This window comes from Canis lupus, chromosome 14 (genome assembly GCF_011100685.1).
Source record: "Canis lupus familiaris isolate Mischka breed German Shepherd chromosome 14, alternate assembly UU_Cfam_GSD_1.0, whole genome shotgun sequence".
Taxonomy (NCBI): Eukaryota; Metazoa; Chordata; class Mammalia; order Carnivora; family Canidae; genus Canis; species Canis lupus.
In genome coordinates, this window is record NC_049235.1 from 2,449,651 (window position 1) to 2,462,313 (window position 12,663).

The window sequence follows — 12,663 nt, forward strand, 5'->3', positions numbered from 1 at the left end:
GACTTGGGTCCTGGAGCTTTAAAAGTCAGTTGACTCAGTATTGGGCAAGCCATGAGAACAAATGATAGCTGCATCACCATGTATAAGTAACAGCAGCCTGCATGGAGAGGCAACAGAAAAATGTTAATTTAAACAACACCATAGGCAAAGGGGAGACAGATCTCTTCATACTGATCTGAGAGCTTATTGGGGGACTTCTCTGAAAATGAGGGAGCTGACAGGTACCATTCCCCTTCTCTTCTCCAGCATAAACACAAGGCCATCTGCCAAAGGTGGGGCTGCACAGACACATACTATCTAACCAGCTAGCAGTGAACACCACCATAGATCCTCCCAAGAATTTGCCCATTCCAAGCCTGCTAGTTTCAGCCCTAAGCTCAGAGAAAATTTTGTTAAAGCCACACACATGCCTTGCCCAAATACTAGGCACAGAGCTACTGCCTCACCAAATTTCCATTTGCCATATCATACCTAATGATGCACCCCCACCTGCTATCATGCACCATGCCCAGCCTCATTCCCCAAGCAGCTCCTGCACACAGTCTCCAGATGCTGCAGCACTTGGGGACACAACATAGGACTAGTGGCCCAGTACAAATTTTGCTAACACCACTGCCCAATTCCTAATTTCTGTGGTGGACATATCCACCACAGGCAGATAGTCAGTGCAGAAGACAACACTGAAAAGAAAGGTGAGTCACACAGAACAGCAGGGCATAGGCAATAAACATAGAATATTTTCCTGAAGTGCCAGGTTCTAGTGAACAGGAGACATTGTACTGCAAGGATCTCAGGGTCTCTTTTTTTATAAAGTCACTATTTTCCAGAGCAGAAAGCATACATGGCTTTCTTGACACAGAGAAACAGACACAGAGAAGTAGACACAATGAGGAGAAAGAGAAATTTATCTGAAAAGAAGAAGAGAGAGAGAAGTGGGAAGAAAATTCTTTTGAGGAAATAATAGCCGATGACATCTTCCCTGATCTAGGAAAGGAAACAGACATCCAGATCAAGGAGGACTAGATAACTTCCATCAAACTCTACAAAAGCAGACCCAAACCAAGGCATGTAGTAGTTAAATTTGCAAAATATACTTCCAAATTTTTTTAAAGCAGAAAGACAAAAGAACCCCCTAACTTACAAGCAAATACCCACAAGATTAGTAGGAAATTTTTTAAAGATTTATTATTTATTTATTTATTTATTTATTTATTTATTTATTTATGTATTTATTTATTTGAGAAAGTGAGCACACAGGAGGAGAGGGAGAAGCAGACTCCCCCCTGAGTAGGGAACCTGATCCCAGGACCCTGGGATCATGACCTGAGCCAAAAGCAGACACTCAACCAACTGATCCATCCAGGTGCCCCTAGCAGATTTTTCAACAGAAACTTTGTAAGCCAGAAGAAAATGACATGATATATTCAAAGGGCTGAATGGGAAAAATATGCAGCCGATAATACTCTATCTAACAGGGATATCATTTAGAATAGAAGGAGATATGAAGAGTTTACCAGACAAACAAAAATTAAAGGAGTTTATGACCAGTAAACCAGTCCTGCAAGAATTATTAAAGGGGAAACTTTGAATGTAGAGACCAAAGATGACAATATAGTTACAGGACACAATAACAGTAAAAATGAATATTTTTGTAAAAACAACAGTCAAGGAACTAAAAAAAAGATATAAAGCATAATAACATATATTTAAAATGTGGGGAGTAGAAAAGAATGGGTTCAAAATTAAATGATCATCAACTTAATACAAACTCCTATGTAGAGAAGTTATATATAAACCTAATGGTTTCTATATATCAAAAATGAACAAAAATATGCAAAGAATAAAGAGAAAGAAATCCAAATATATCATTGAGAAAAATCAGCAAAGCATGAGAAAAAAACGAGGAACAGAGGAAGTCTTTAGAAACAACAAAATAAGTAATAAATGGCAATAAGTACAAATCTATCAATAATTACTTTGAATGTACATGGACTAAATACTCCTATCAAAAGATATAGGGTGTTAGGGGTTCCTGGATATCTCAGTCAATTAAGTACCCAACTCTTGATTTCAGCTCAGATCATGATCTCAGGGTCATGAGATCAAACCCCACATCAGGCTCCTCCCTGGGCATGGAGCCTGCTTGAGTTTCTTTCTCTTCCTCTCTGTCTTCTCCTCTCTCTTTCTTTCAAAAACAAAACAAAACAAAACAAAACAAAAATATAGGGTGTCGGAATGGATTTAAAAAAGACCTATCTAATTACCTATATGCTGACTACAAGAGACTGAATTTGTTTGTTTGTTTTAGTTGAAAGAGAAAAAGAGAGAGATGGTGAGAAAGAGAGAGAGCATGTCAAGAGAAAAGGGAGGGGGGAGAGGGAGAAGCAGGCTGTCCTCTGAGCCAGGAGCCCAACATGGGGTTCAATCTCAAGATCCTGGGATTATAACCTGAGCCAAAAACAGATGCTCAACTGACTGAGCCACCCAGTAGCCCCCAAGAAAATCATTTTAGACCTAAAGACACAGGCAGATTGAAAGTGAGGGGATGGAGAACAATCTATCATGCTAATGGATATCAAAAGAAAGCCATAGTAGCAATTATTTGGGATAAAATAGACTTTAAAACAGACTATAAGAAGAGACAAAGGACAATATATAAAAATAAAGAAGATAATCCACCAAGATAAAAAAAAATTGTAAATATTTACGCACCCAATATACGGGCACCCAAATACATAAAAGTTAATAATAAACACAAAGTAACTAATTAATAAAAATACAACAATAGTAGAGGACTTTAATACTATTGTAAATATACAGATAAACCAAACAAAAATTCAACAAGGAAAAAATTACTTTGGATGACACATTGAAACAGATGGATTTAACAGAGATATTCAGAACATTCTATCCAAAAATAGCAGAATATACATTACTTTCAAGTGCACATGGAACATTTTACAGATATGTAAAATGCACAAAACAAACCTAAACAAAATCAAAATGATCAATAACATACCATATATATTTTATGACCACAACACAATGAAACTAGAAGTCAACCAAACAACAAAAGGAGAAAACCACAAATATATGGAGGTTAAAAAGTATGCTACTAAATAACAAATGGGTCAACCATGAAATAAAAGAAAAAATAAAAAAATTATATGGAAACAAATGAAAATAAAAACAAAGCAAGCAGGCCTAAATGTTTTGGAGTACAATAAAAACAGTCATAAAAAGGAAATAAATAACAATAGGAGGTAGAAAAGGAATAACAAACAAACCTAAAAAAGCAGAAGAAAGAAAATATTAAAGATTAGAGCTAAAATGTCCACAATAGCCAAACTGTGGAAGGAGCCTCGGTGTCCATCGAAAGATGAATGGATAAAGAAGCTGTGGTCTATGTATACAATGGAATATTACTCAGCCATTAGAAATGACAAATACCCACCATTTGCTTCGACATGGATGGAACTGGAGGGTATTATGCTGAGTTAAATAAGTCAATCGAAGAAGGACAAATATATGATCTCATTCATTTTGATGAATATAAAAAGTAGTGAAAGGGAATAAAGGGGAAAGGAGAGAAAATGAGTGAAAATATCAGTGAGGTTGACAAAACATGAGAGACACCTAACTCTGGGAAATGAACAAGGGGTAGTGGAAAGGGAGGTGGGCAGGGGGTTGAGGTGACTTGGTGACCAGCACTGAGGGAGGCACTTGGCGGGATGAGCACTGGGTGTTATGTTATATGTTGGCAAACTGACCTCCAATAAAAAATTAAAAATTAAAAAAAAATTAGAGCTGATATAGATGATATAAAAATAAAAATAAAACAAAACAAAAAAAGAAAACACAATATAGCAATGAAATCAGGAGCTGTTTTGCCTTTTTAAAAATCAATAAAATCAATAAATTCTAACCAGACTTTTCAAGATAAAAAGATAGACTTAAATAAAAATCACAAATAAAAAGGAGAAATAACAACCAACACCACAGAAATATAAACAATTATTAGAGAATATTCTGAAACACTGTATGCCAACAAATTGGACAATAAAGAAGAAATGGAGGAATCCCTACTACCATATAAAAACAAAACAAAACTAAAACAGGAAGAAATATAAATTTGAACAAACCAATAACCAGCAGTTATGGAATCAATAATCAAAAACCTCCCAACAAACAAAAGACAGGACCAGATGTCATCATAGGTGAATTCATCCAGACATTTAAAAAAGAGTTATTAAAGAAGAGTTAATTGTTTTAAAGAATAGCTATTCTCAACCTACACCAAAAAATAGAAAAGGTAGAAAAACTTCCAAATACATTCTATGAATCCAAGATTACTCCAATACTAAAATCAGATACAGACACTACTAAAAAAGAGAAATTCAAGGCACTGTCCCTGATGAACATGGATGCAAAAATTCTCTATAAAATATTTTCAACTAAATTCAACAATACATTTAAAAAAATCATTCACCATGATCAAATGGGATTTGTTCCTGGGCGGCAAGTGTGTTTTGATATTTGCAAACAATAAACATGATATATTACATCAATAAGAGAAAGAATAATAACCATTTTACCATTTTAATAGATGCATAAGAAGCATTTGACAAAGTATAACATACTACCCAGTATAATACGGAATTCAACAGTTCCATATAACACCCAGTGCTCATCACAAGTGCCCTCCTCAATCCGTATCACCTATTTAACCAATCCCCCTACCCACCTCCCCTCTGGTGACCATCAGCTTGTATTGTATAGTTAAGAGTCTATTTCTTGCCCCCTTCTCTTTCTTCCCCTCTGCTCATTTGTTTTGTTTCTTAAGTTCCACATATGAATCAAATTGTATCACATTTGTTTCTCTAACTGATTTATGTCACTTACCATAGTACTTTCCTTTCCTGCTTTGTTGAAGATTAGTTGACTGTAGAGTTGAGAGGCCATTTCTGGGTTCTCTATTCTCTTCTGCTGATCTATGTGTCTGCTTTTATGCCAGTACCATACTGTCTTGATGATTATAGCTTTATAATACAGCTTGAAGTCCAAAATTGTGTTATTTACAGGCTTTGGTCTTCTTTTGCAAAATTATTTTGGCTATTCTGAGTCTTTTCTGGTCTCATAGATTCTTCGAAAAGTGCTGCTGGTATTTTGATAAGAATTGCTTTGAATGTGTAATGTGCAATAAACCAATGTTTGTTTTTTATCCAAATTTGTCTACTCTTGGAAGTATCTTACTTTGCTGTACAGAAAGTCAATTTTTTTTTTTAAAAAAAGGTTGTTTCATAAGTAAGAAACTGAAGTTTCAAGTATGTAATGACTTCAACTTGAGGTAGTCAACATTTTGCTAATTTTAGTTCATTTATGAATATTTAAGGTGTTGTTATTTTTGAAAGTTGTTGTTCATTTTCAGAAGTCCTCAAATATCTAACTATAAATGGAGAGAAGTATGTACAAGTATTTATCTTTGTAGGGTAAGTGATCTAACTTGAAAATAACTGATCACATAAGTCTTTTAAGTAAGTTATGAAAAAAACAGGTTGTTTACTGATGGCAAATGACTATTTAACTTAGGAAAGCTTTCTCTTTTTATAAAAGGTTTTATTTATTTATTCATAAGAGACACACACACAGAGAGAGAGAGAAAGAGAGGCATAGGTTGAGGGAGAAGCAGAGTCCCTGTGGGGAGGTCCAATGTGGGACTCAATCCCAAGACCCCAGGATCATGACACAAGAAAAGGCAGATGCTCAACCACTGGGCCACTCAGGCACCTTTAGAAAAGCTTTTATGTGTCCTACCTGTGAATATACAAATACTTTTCAATATTCAGATTTTGACTGATTAAAAAGTTGTAGTCTTCAACAGAAAAAATATATGCATTGTTTAAATTTATTATAATGGAACAGTTGTATGAAATAAAACAAAGTAATATTAAAAATAAAAAAATGATGACTGGGTTGCTCAGTGGTTGAGCATCTGCCTTCAGCTCAGGGCGCAACCCCAGGATCTGGGATTGAGTCCCACATCGGGCTCCCTGCAGGAAGCCTGCTTCTCCCTCTGCCTGTGTCTCTGCCTCTCTCTCTCTCTCCCTCTCTCTTTCTCTGTGTGTCATGAATAAATAAATAAGATCTTAAAAAATAAAAATAAAAATAGAAACAAATGTTTGCATATCCTCAATTTATATGTTAACAAAATATCAAACCAATGAGTGGGACGAATCAAGCTAGAAAATATGCAAACTATTATCTTGTCTGGAAAAATAAGTGTTAATCTTATTTATAAAATCAATTCATGAGATATATACTGAGTTTCTCTATGCACAAGAAAATGGAAAAACATAAGTCTGGTGGGGAAAGTAAAAATATATGTCTTTATTTCTATAGCTGTTTACTGGCTTCCAAATAATTTCATTTAACTGACCAATGCCAGATCACTTCCTGAAATCACACACTTTCTCACAGATCATATTATCCCATGAATTTTCATCAAAACTCTTAAAATTAACTGAAATATTTAATTTTTCATCAAATTTTAGCTCCTAACAGGATGATTTCATGGGAGTAGGGACTTAGTTGTTTTATTTTTATTCACAAAACTCTTGATGTATATAAATTTGAATAAAAATATTATTAAAAATACTATAGCATTGACATCATTATCCTGTTTTTACAGATAAAGGAAATACATGTTAGGTGAAGTATATTTCCAATTTCACAGGCCTGGTAAGTGGTGGTGATATTTCTCAAACCTACTGTCTATTCATTCTAAAGCCAAGGTCCTAGTGACTATTCCATAAGAGCATTTTGGATACATGCTATATATGCCTAATGTAATCATATATAAAACTTACATAAGCAAAATTATAATTAGTGCATTATTATAAGAGTGTACAGACATTCTTTTGGAAACCTATAGAGGCATTGAACTGGCCAATTCCCATCTGTCTCTTTAATGCAGCTTGTGTTTGAGAAACATGTGAGAAACAGTTTTTGCAATGAAACAACAGCTGGTAAACTTAGGCAGGATTTTTGTGTCTGTAAAATAGGGATATTCACAGGTAACAAATACTACCATTGAGAGACTTAAAACTGATCTATAAATTTTACTTAGAAAATGTCTGACAGGGGCACCTGGGTGTTTCAGTGATTGAGCCACTGCCATTAGCTCAGGTCGTGAATCTGGGGTCCTGGGATCAAGTCCTGCGTTGGGCTCCCTGCAGTGAGCCTGCTTCTTCCTCTGCCAATGTCTCTGCTCCTCTCTCTGTGTCTCTCATGAATAAATAAATAAAATCTTTAAAAAAAAAGAATAATAGAAGAGATCCAGGTAAATATAGGTACCCCAGGTAAGTCAAGATGAAAGTTGGTTAATATATCCAATGATGAATAAAACAGAGGACTGGTAACATAAGCAATAAAGGTGTGGCGCAATGACCAACAATTTATTAAGTGATGTAGAATCAAAAGAAGAAATTTTAGAAAATCGGTGAACAGCTGAAGATTATTTTTTCTTTTTTAAAAAAGATTTTAATTATTCATGAGAGAGAGAGAGAGAGAATGAGAGAAAGAGAGAGAGAGAGAGGCAGAGACACAGGCAAAGGGAGAAGCAGGCTCCATGCAGGGAGGCCGAAGTGGGACTAGATCCCAGGTCTCCAGGATCACACCCCGGACTGAAGGCGGTGCTAAACTGCTGAACCACCTGGGCTGCCCCAACAGCTGAAGATTAAAGAGAGAAAAACAAAATCTGTAATTTAACAGAAAAAAACTAAATTAGTATTGTAAGATATTGGGCTATAATTTTGTTGTTTTGTTTTTCAGCTAGTAGAATCAAAGAAGTTATGAAAAGCTGGAAAATCGAAGATGATAAAGAAGGAACAGGGGTAGGTTAAAGGGGTACTCAGGAAATAATAATACTTGGCTCATTCAATCTCTCTTTAAAAGAAGAGAGAATGGCTGAGTAATATTCCATTGTATACATAAACCACATCTTCTTTATCCATTACTCAGCCATTAGAAACGACAAATACCCACCATTTGCTTTGACGTGGATGGACCTGGAGGGTATTATGCTGAATGAAGTAAGTCAATCGGGGAAGGACAGTGTATGTTCTCATTCATTTGGGTAATATAAATAATAGTGAAAGGGAATATAAGGGAAGGGAGAAGAAATGTGTGGGAAATATCAGAAAGGGAGACAGAACATAAAGACTCCTAACTCTGGGAAACGAACTAGGGGTGGGGGAAGGGGAGGTGGGCGGGGGTGGGGGTGACTGGGTGACGGGCACTGAGGGGGGTTCTTGATGGGATGAGCACTGGGTGTTATTCTGTATGTTGGTAAATTGAACACCAATAAAAAATTAAATAAATAAATAAATAAATAAATAAATAAATAAATAAATGACTAAAATAAATAATTTGAAGTATAAATATGTAACAAAAAATTAGGAGTAAAGTCGGTGGAGGTAAATGTATCAGCTAATGAGATTATACTCCATTTGAGGTATTGGAGTATGTAAAGTTTCATATTAATATTTTGTCATAGGAGCAGAAAATTTTGACACTATTATCCATAGAACATTATACCTAGAATTATTTTTCCTCATATTGTCTGTACTCTCCAATAAAAATGTAAGTTTGAAAACAACCAAATATTTTATTCTAATTATCCAGAGTTCAGCAATATTATCTCCAAAATTTCATTCAAATACAACTGTATTTATATAATCTATACCTATATTTATATTTGATTAACCATAAGAAAATCACATCTTCCAAAGGAAATGTGTAGAAATATGTATTGGACTTTTATGTTTATTATAAGGTTGGAACTGTCACTCCATTACAACAGTAAGAATAAAATAATAACAAGGGGTAGTGGAAGGGGAGGTGGGCAAGGGGATGGGGTGACTGGGTGGTGGGCCCTGAGGGGGGCACTTGATGGGATGAGCACTGGGTGTGATACTATATGTTGGCAAATGGAACGCCAATAAAAAATATACAAAAGAAAAGAAATTGAGACATTGCTATTAGAAAAAATAATAATACCATGTAAAAAAATAATATGTAGACTAAAGAAGGACAAGTAAATTTTCTTTCAAAACTAAATTAGAATCAGGTTTCGATATAAATTAGAATTAGATAGGGATCAAGATTAAAATATTTAAGAACTATATTTCCATAATTTGTTTCTTCTTGAGCTCAGGACTTCACTTCTTACTTTTCAGGTACAAATTGTATTACCCACCATAATGATGTCAAATTCCACCATAATGATGGGATTTCTCCTCACAAAGTTTTCTGATGTATTGGAACTACAAGTTTTTTATGCCATAACCTTCTCTATAATGTATGTAGTCACTCTGATGGGGAACATTCTCATTGTTACTGTCACCACCCTTGACAGGAGTCTTCACATAGCCATGTACTTCTTCCTTAGAAATCTGTCCATCTTGGATGTCTGCTACATTTTTGTGACAGTTCCTAACTCATGTGTCAATTCTCTGCTTAACAGCAGCACCATTTCAAAGGCTGGGTGTGTAGTTCAGGTCTTCCTAGTGGTTTTCTTTGTATATGTGGAGCTTCTGTTTCTATCATGGCCCATGACTGTCATGTGGCTATCTGCCAACCTCTTCACTACCCTGTGATCATGAACCCTCAAATCTGCATCCAAATGACTCTGGCATCCATACTCAGTGGTCTCATTTATGCAGGTGTGCACACTGGCAACACATTCCGGCTCCCCTTTTGTCAATCCCATGTTATCCATCAGTTTTCTTGTGATATTCCCTCTCTTCTAAAGCTCTCCTGCTCTGACACTTTCAGCAATAAGATGCTGATCTCATCTTCTGGCTGGGGATTGGTGGTGGCTGTTTCATCTTTATCATCAGATTTTACATTCACATATTTTCTACTGTTCTCAAATTTCCAGGTGGAGCAGACAGAAAAAAGGCTTTTTCTGCCTCTGTCCCTCACATCATTGTGGTGTCTGTCTTCCTCAGCTCAGGCTTTTTTGTATATCTGAGACCATCTGAAAACTCTTCCATAATGCAGGACATGATCTTTTCTGTTTTCTATTCCATAATCCCTCCACTCTTCAACCCTATTATCTACAGTCTTAGAAATGAACAAATAAAATAAGCCATTAATAAAATGAAGAGAATGTTTATTCAGGAAATGTACAGGAAATTGCTGAGGTTCACTCTAAACTATTGAATAAAATTCATGTTTTCAGCAATAAATTGAGAAATTGATTGGAATTGTACCAAAATAACTGACATATATTTAATCTATAATGTCACTAAAATATATCATTTATCAATATAATTTCATTTCTGAAGATGTTGGATTATCTGAATATAGCACTGGGTAAAGAATCTGGAATTACAAATAAGAACTCTCTATTTATGCTTTGACAGATTAGAAGCACTCACTAAAAATTTAGTCCAAAAATACCCCAAAAAAGTTATCTCTAGAAGTATTTTATATTAAGCCCTGTTTTGTATTTGTTTACTATTTAAATATTTATAAACCTAGTATTAAACAGTAGTATAGAAGAAATGGTCACAATCACTCAAAAATAAATATGAAAAAATATAGTTTCTTTTGAATACCATAAAATATGAATGCAGTATAGTTGTGAAAAGAGAAGTGAATTTGGTAGGAGTATGGAGTCATGTATGAGAGGATCAGAAATATTTTACATAGCTTGTTCATAGGGCAAGGGAAATGTAGATACATTATACTTCTTATCACACCAAAATTTTGCTAAAAATGTGTTCAAGTGGCTTAAGGATACATTTACTTGATTATGCTTTAAACATTATTTGCTAGGTTGATTAAGGAATGGAAAATGGTTTTTCCCCACTTTCACATGGTTATCCATGGGCATCCATTAAGACCACCGAGAAGTAAAAAGAATGCTATTTTGCTTTCTGTTAGTGTCATTAAAATATTTATCTTTATTGTCAATAATATTAGCCATTATATAGTAGCTTGTACTGCAAAAATTAGCAACTCCAAAGTTTTAGTATATTAATACAACGAAGATTTACTTCTTGCTCTTAGCATAAGCTAAATGGAAGCCATCAGGGAGCTCTCTGAATTGGATTCATTTGACAGATCCATTGAAAATGATAGTTAGGGGCAGCTCCAGTGGCTCAGCGGTTTAGCGCTGCTTTTCACCTGATCCTGGGGACTGGGGATCGAGTCCCACATCGGGCTCCCTGCATGGAGCCTGCTTCTCCCTCTGCCTGTGTTTCTGCCTCTGTGTGTGTGTGTGTCTCATAAATAAATAAATAAGACTTTTAAAAAAGAACATAATAGTCTCATTGAAATGAGTTTTAAGCATTTTCTTAAAAAAAAAAAATCAAATAGAAAAAGTGGGAATATTCTCCAATCAGAAACCAAGTAACTACTACTGACCTGAAAATATCAGCTTTGTGAGTTATTTCATTAATATGGATAAAATTTAAGGTAGTCCTTGGACACCTTGCAAGAGGTTTTGACCTCCACAGTGGAGATCCTTGAACTCTCAAGGAGACAAACATAAAAATATTAAAAAGCAATCCAAGTATGCACTTTGAAAATAGGTTCTAATAGCAAACAAAGTAAGGTATATATTTGAAAAGAGATCCAAACATACATTTTGACATCACAATAACAAAGATATGGCACTCATGTAAAAAAAAAGTTTTGATGTACATACGAAAACAGAGTCATGGCAGTTTTTTTATTGTTTTAAAATGACAAAATTGAGAATGGAAAACAGAATCCCATAGTCAAAACTCAGTCACAGGGAGAAGAAAAATGTAGAAAAGTGCACATGAGTTCCTTATATCACTACCAGTCATTTCTGTGCACTTTTTTTTTTTTTTTTTTTTACCAAATAAGTCACATGGCCACATTTGCTGTCAAAGGGAGAGGTGGGCAATCCACCCACACTTTAGGAGGGGGAGATGAATGATAATGCCATTAAGTACTAGAAATTATCTACATCTTCCTGACTGAAAGGATGAAATGTGAGGTTCTGAATGTCTGTTGTCCATGCAGTTATTATTAGCATTATGGTCACTGTGCATATTCTAAGCCACTTGTAACATACAGTGGCATGAATTGTGCAAAGCCGTGCAATGCATTATCAACTCTTCAATAACCTCATGCAAGCAATAATAATGTTCCCACATTTTACAGATGATGCCCTGGTTTAGAGATATCTGATGGCCTGAGTGCCTCAATCGGTTAAGCATCTGCCTTCAGCTGGAGTCATGATTCCAGTGTCCTGTGATGAAGCCTGGTGTCAGGCTCTCTGCTCACTGAGGAGCCTGCTTCTCCCTCTCTCAGTGCCCCTCAACCTTGTCCCCACTTGTGCTCTCTTTCTTTTTAAATAAATAAAATCTTAAAAAAAAAATGGGATGAGCCCTGGGTGTTATTCTATATGTTGACAAATTGAACACCAATAAAAAATAAATTTATTAAAAAAATAGAAATATATGAGGTTGTCTATTTTTCTAGTATTTATTTGTGCTTTCATTTCTATGGTTTTCTCCCTACTTTGGGTTCGATTTGTACTTTAAAAAACATTATCTTGGCCTCTAGGCCTAAACTTAGGTCTTTAATATAGATATTATTACTATAAAGTTCCCTCTAAGTACT

General features: G+C 35.1%; 1 protein-coding gene and 1 long non-coding RNA gene across 2 annotated transcripts; both read left to right on the forward strand.

Annotated features, from left to right (window-relative positions):
* The first annotated feature begins 6,426 nt into the window (after positions 1-6,426).
* LOC119867572 lies at positions 6,427-12,377 on the forward strand. The gene is made up of 4 exons (XR_005369141.1): positions 6,427-6,738; positions 7,831-7,892; positions 8,020-8,090; positions 12,202-12,377. It is a non-coding gene; the product is annotated as an uncharacterized LOC119867572 (long non-coding RNA).
* Positions 9,244-11,255, forward strand: LOC106559671 (olfactory receptor 14C36). Its single transcript, XM_038556367.1, is given in 3 exon segments — positions 9,244-9,597; positions 9,600-9,857; positions 9,860-11,255. Coding segments are annotated over 3 exon segments (960 nt in total). The 5' UTR covers positions 9,244-9,260; the 3' UTR covers positions 10,225-11,255.
* Positions 12,378-12,663: the final 286 nt, after the last annotated feature.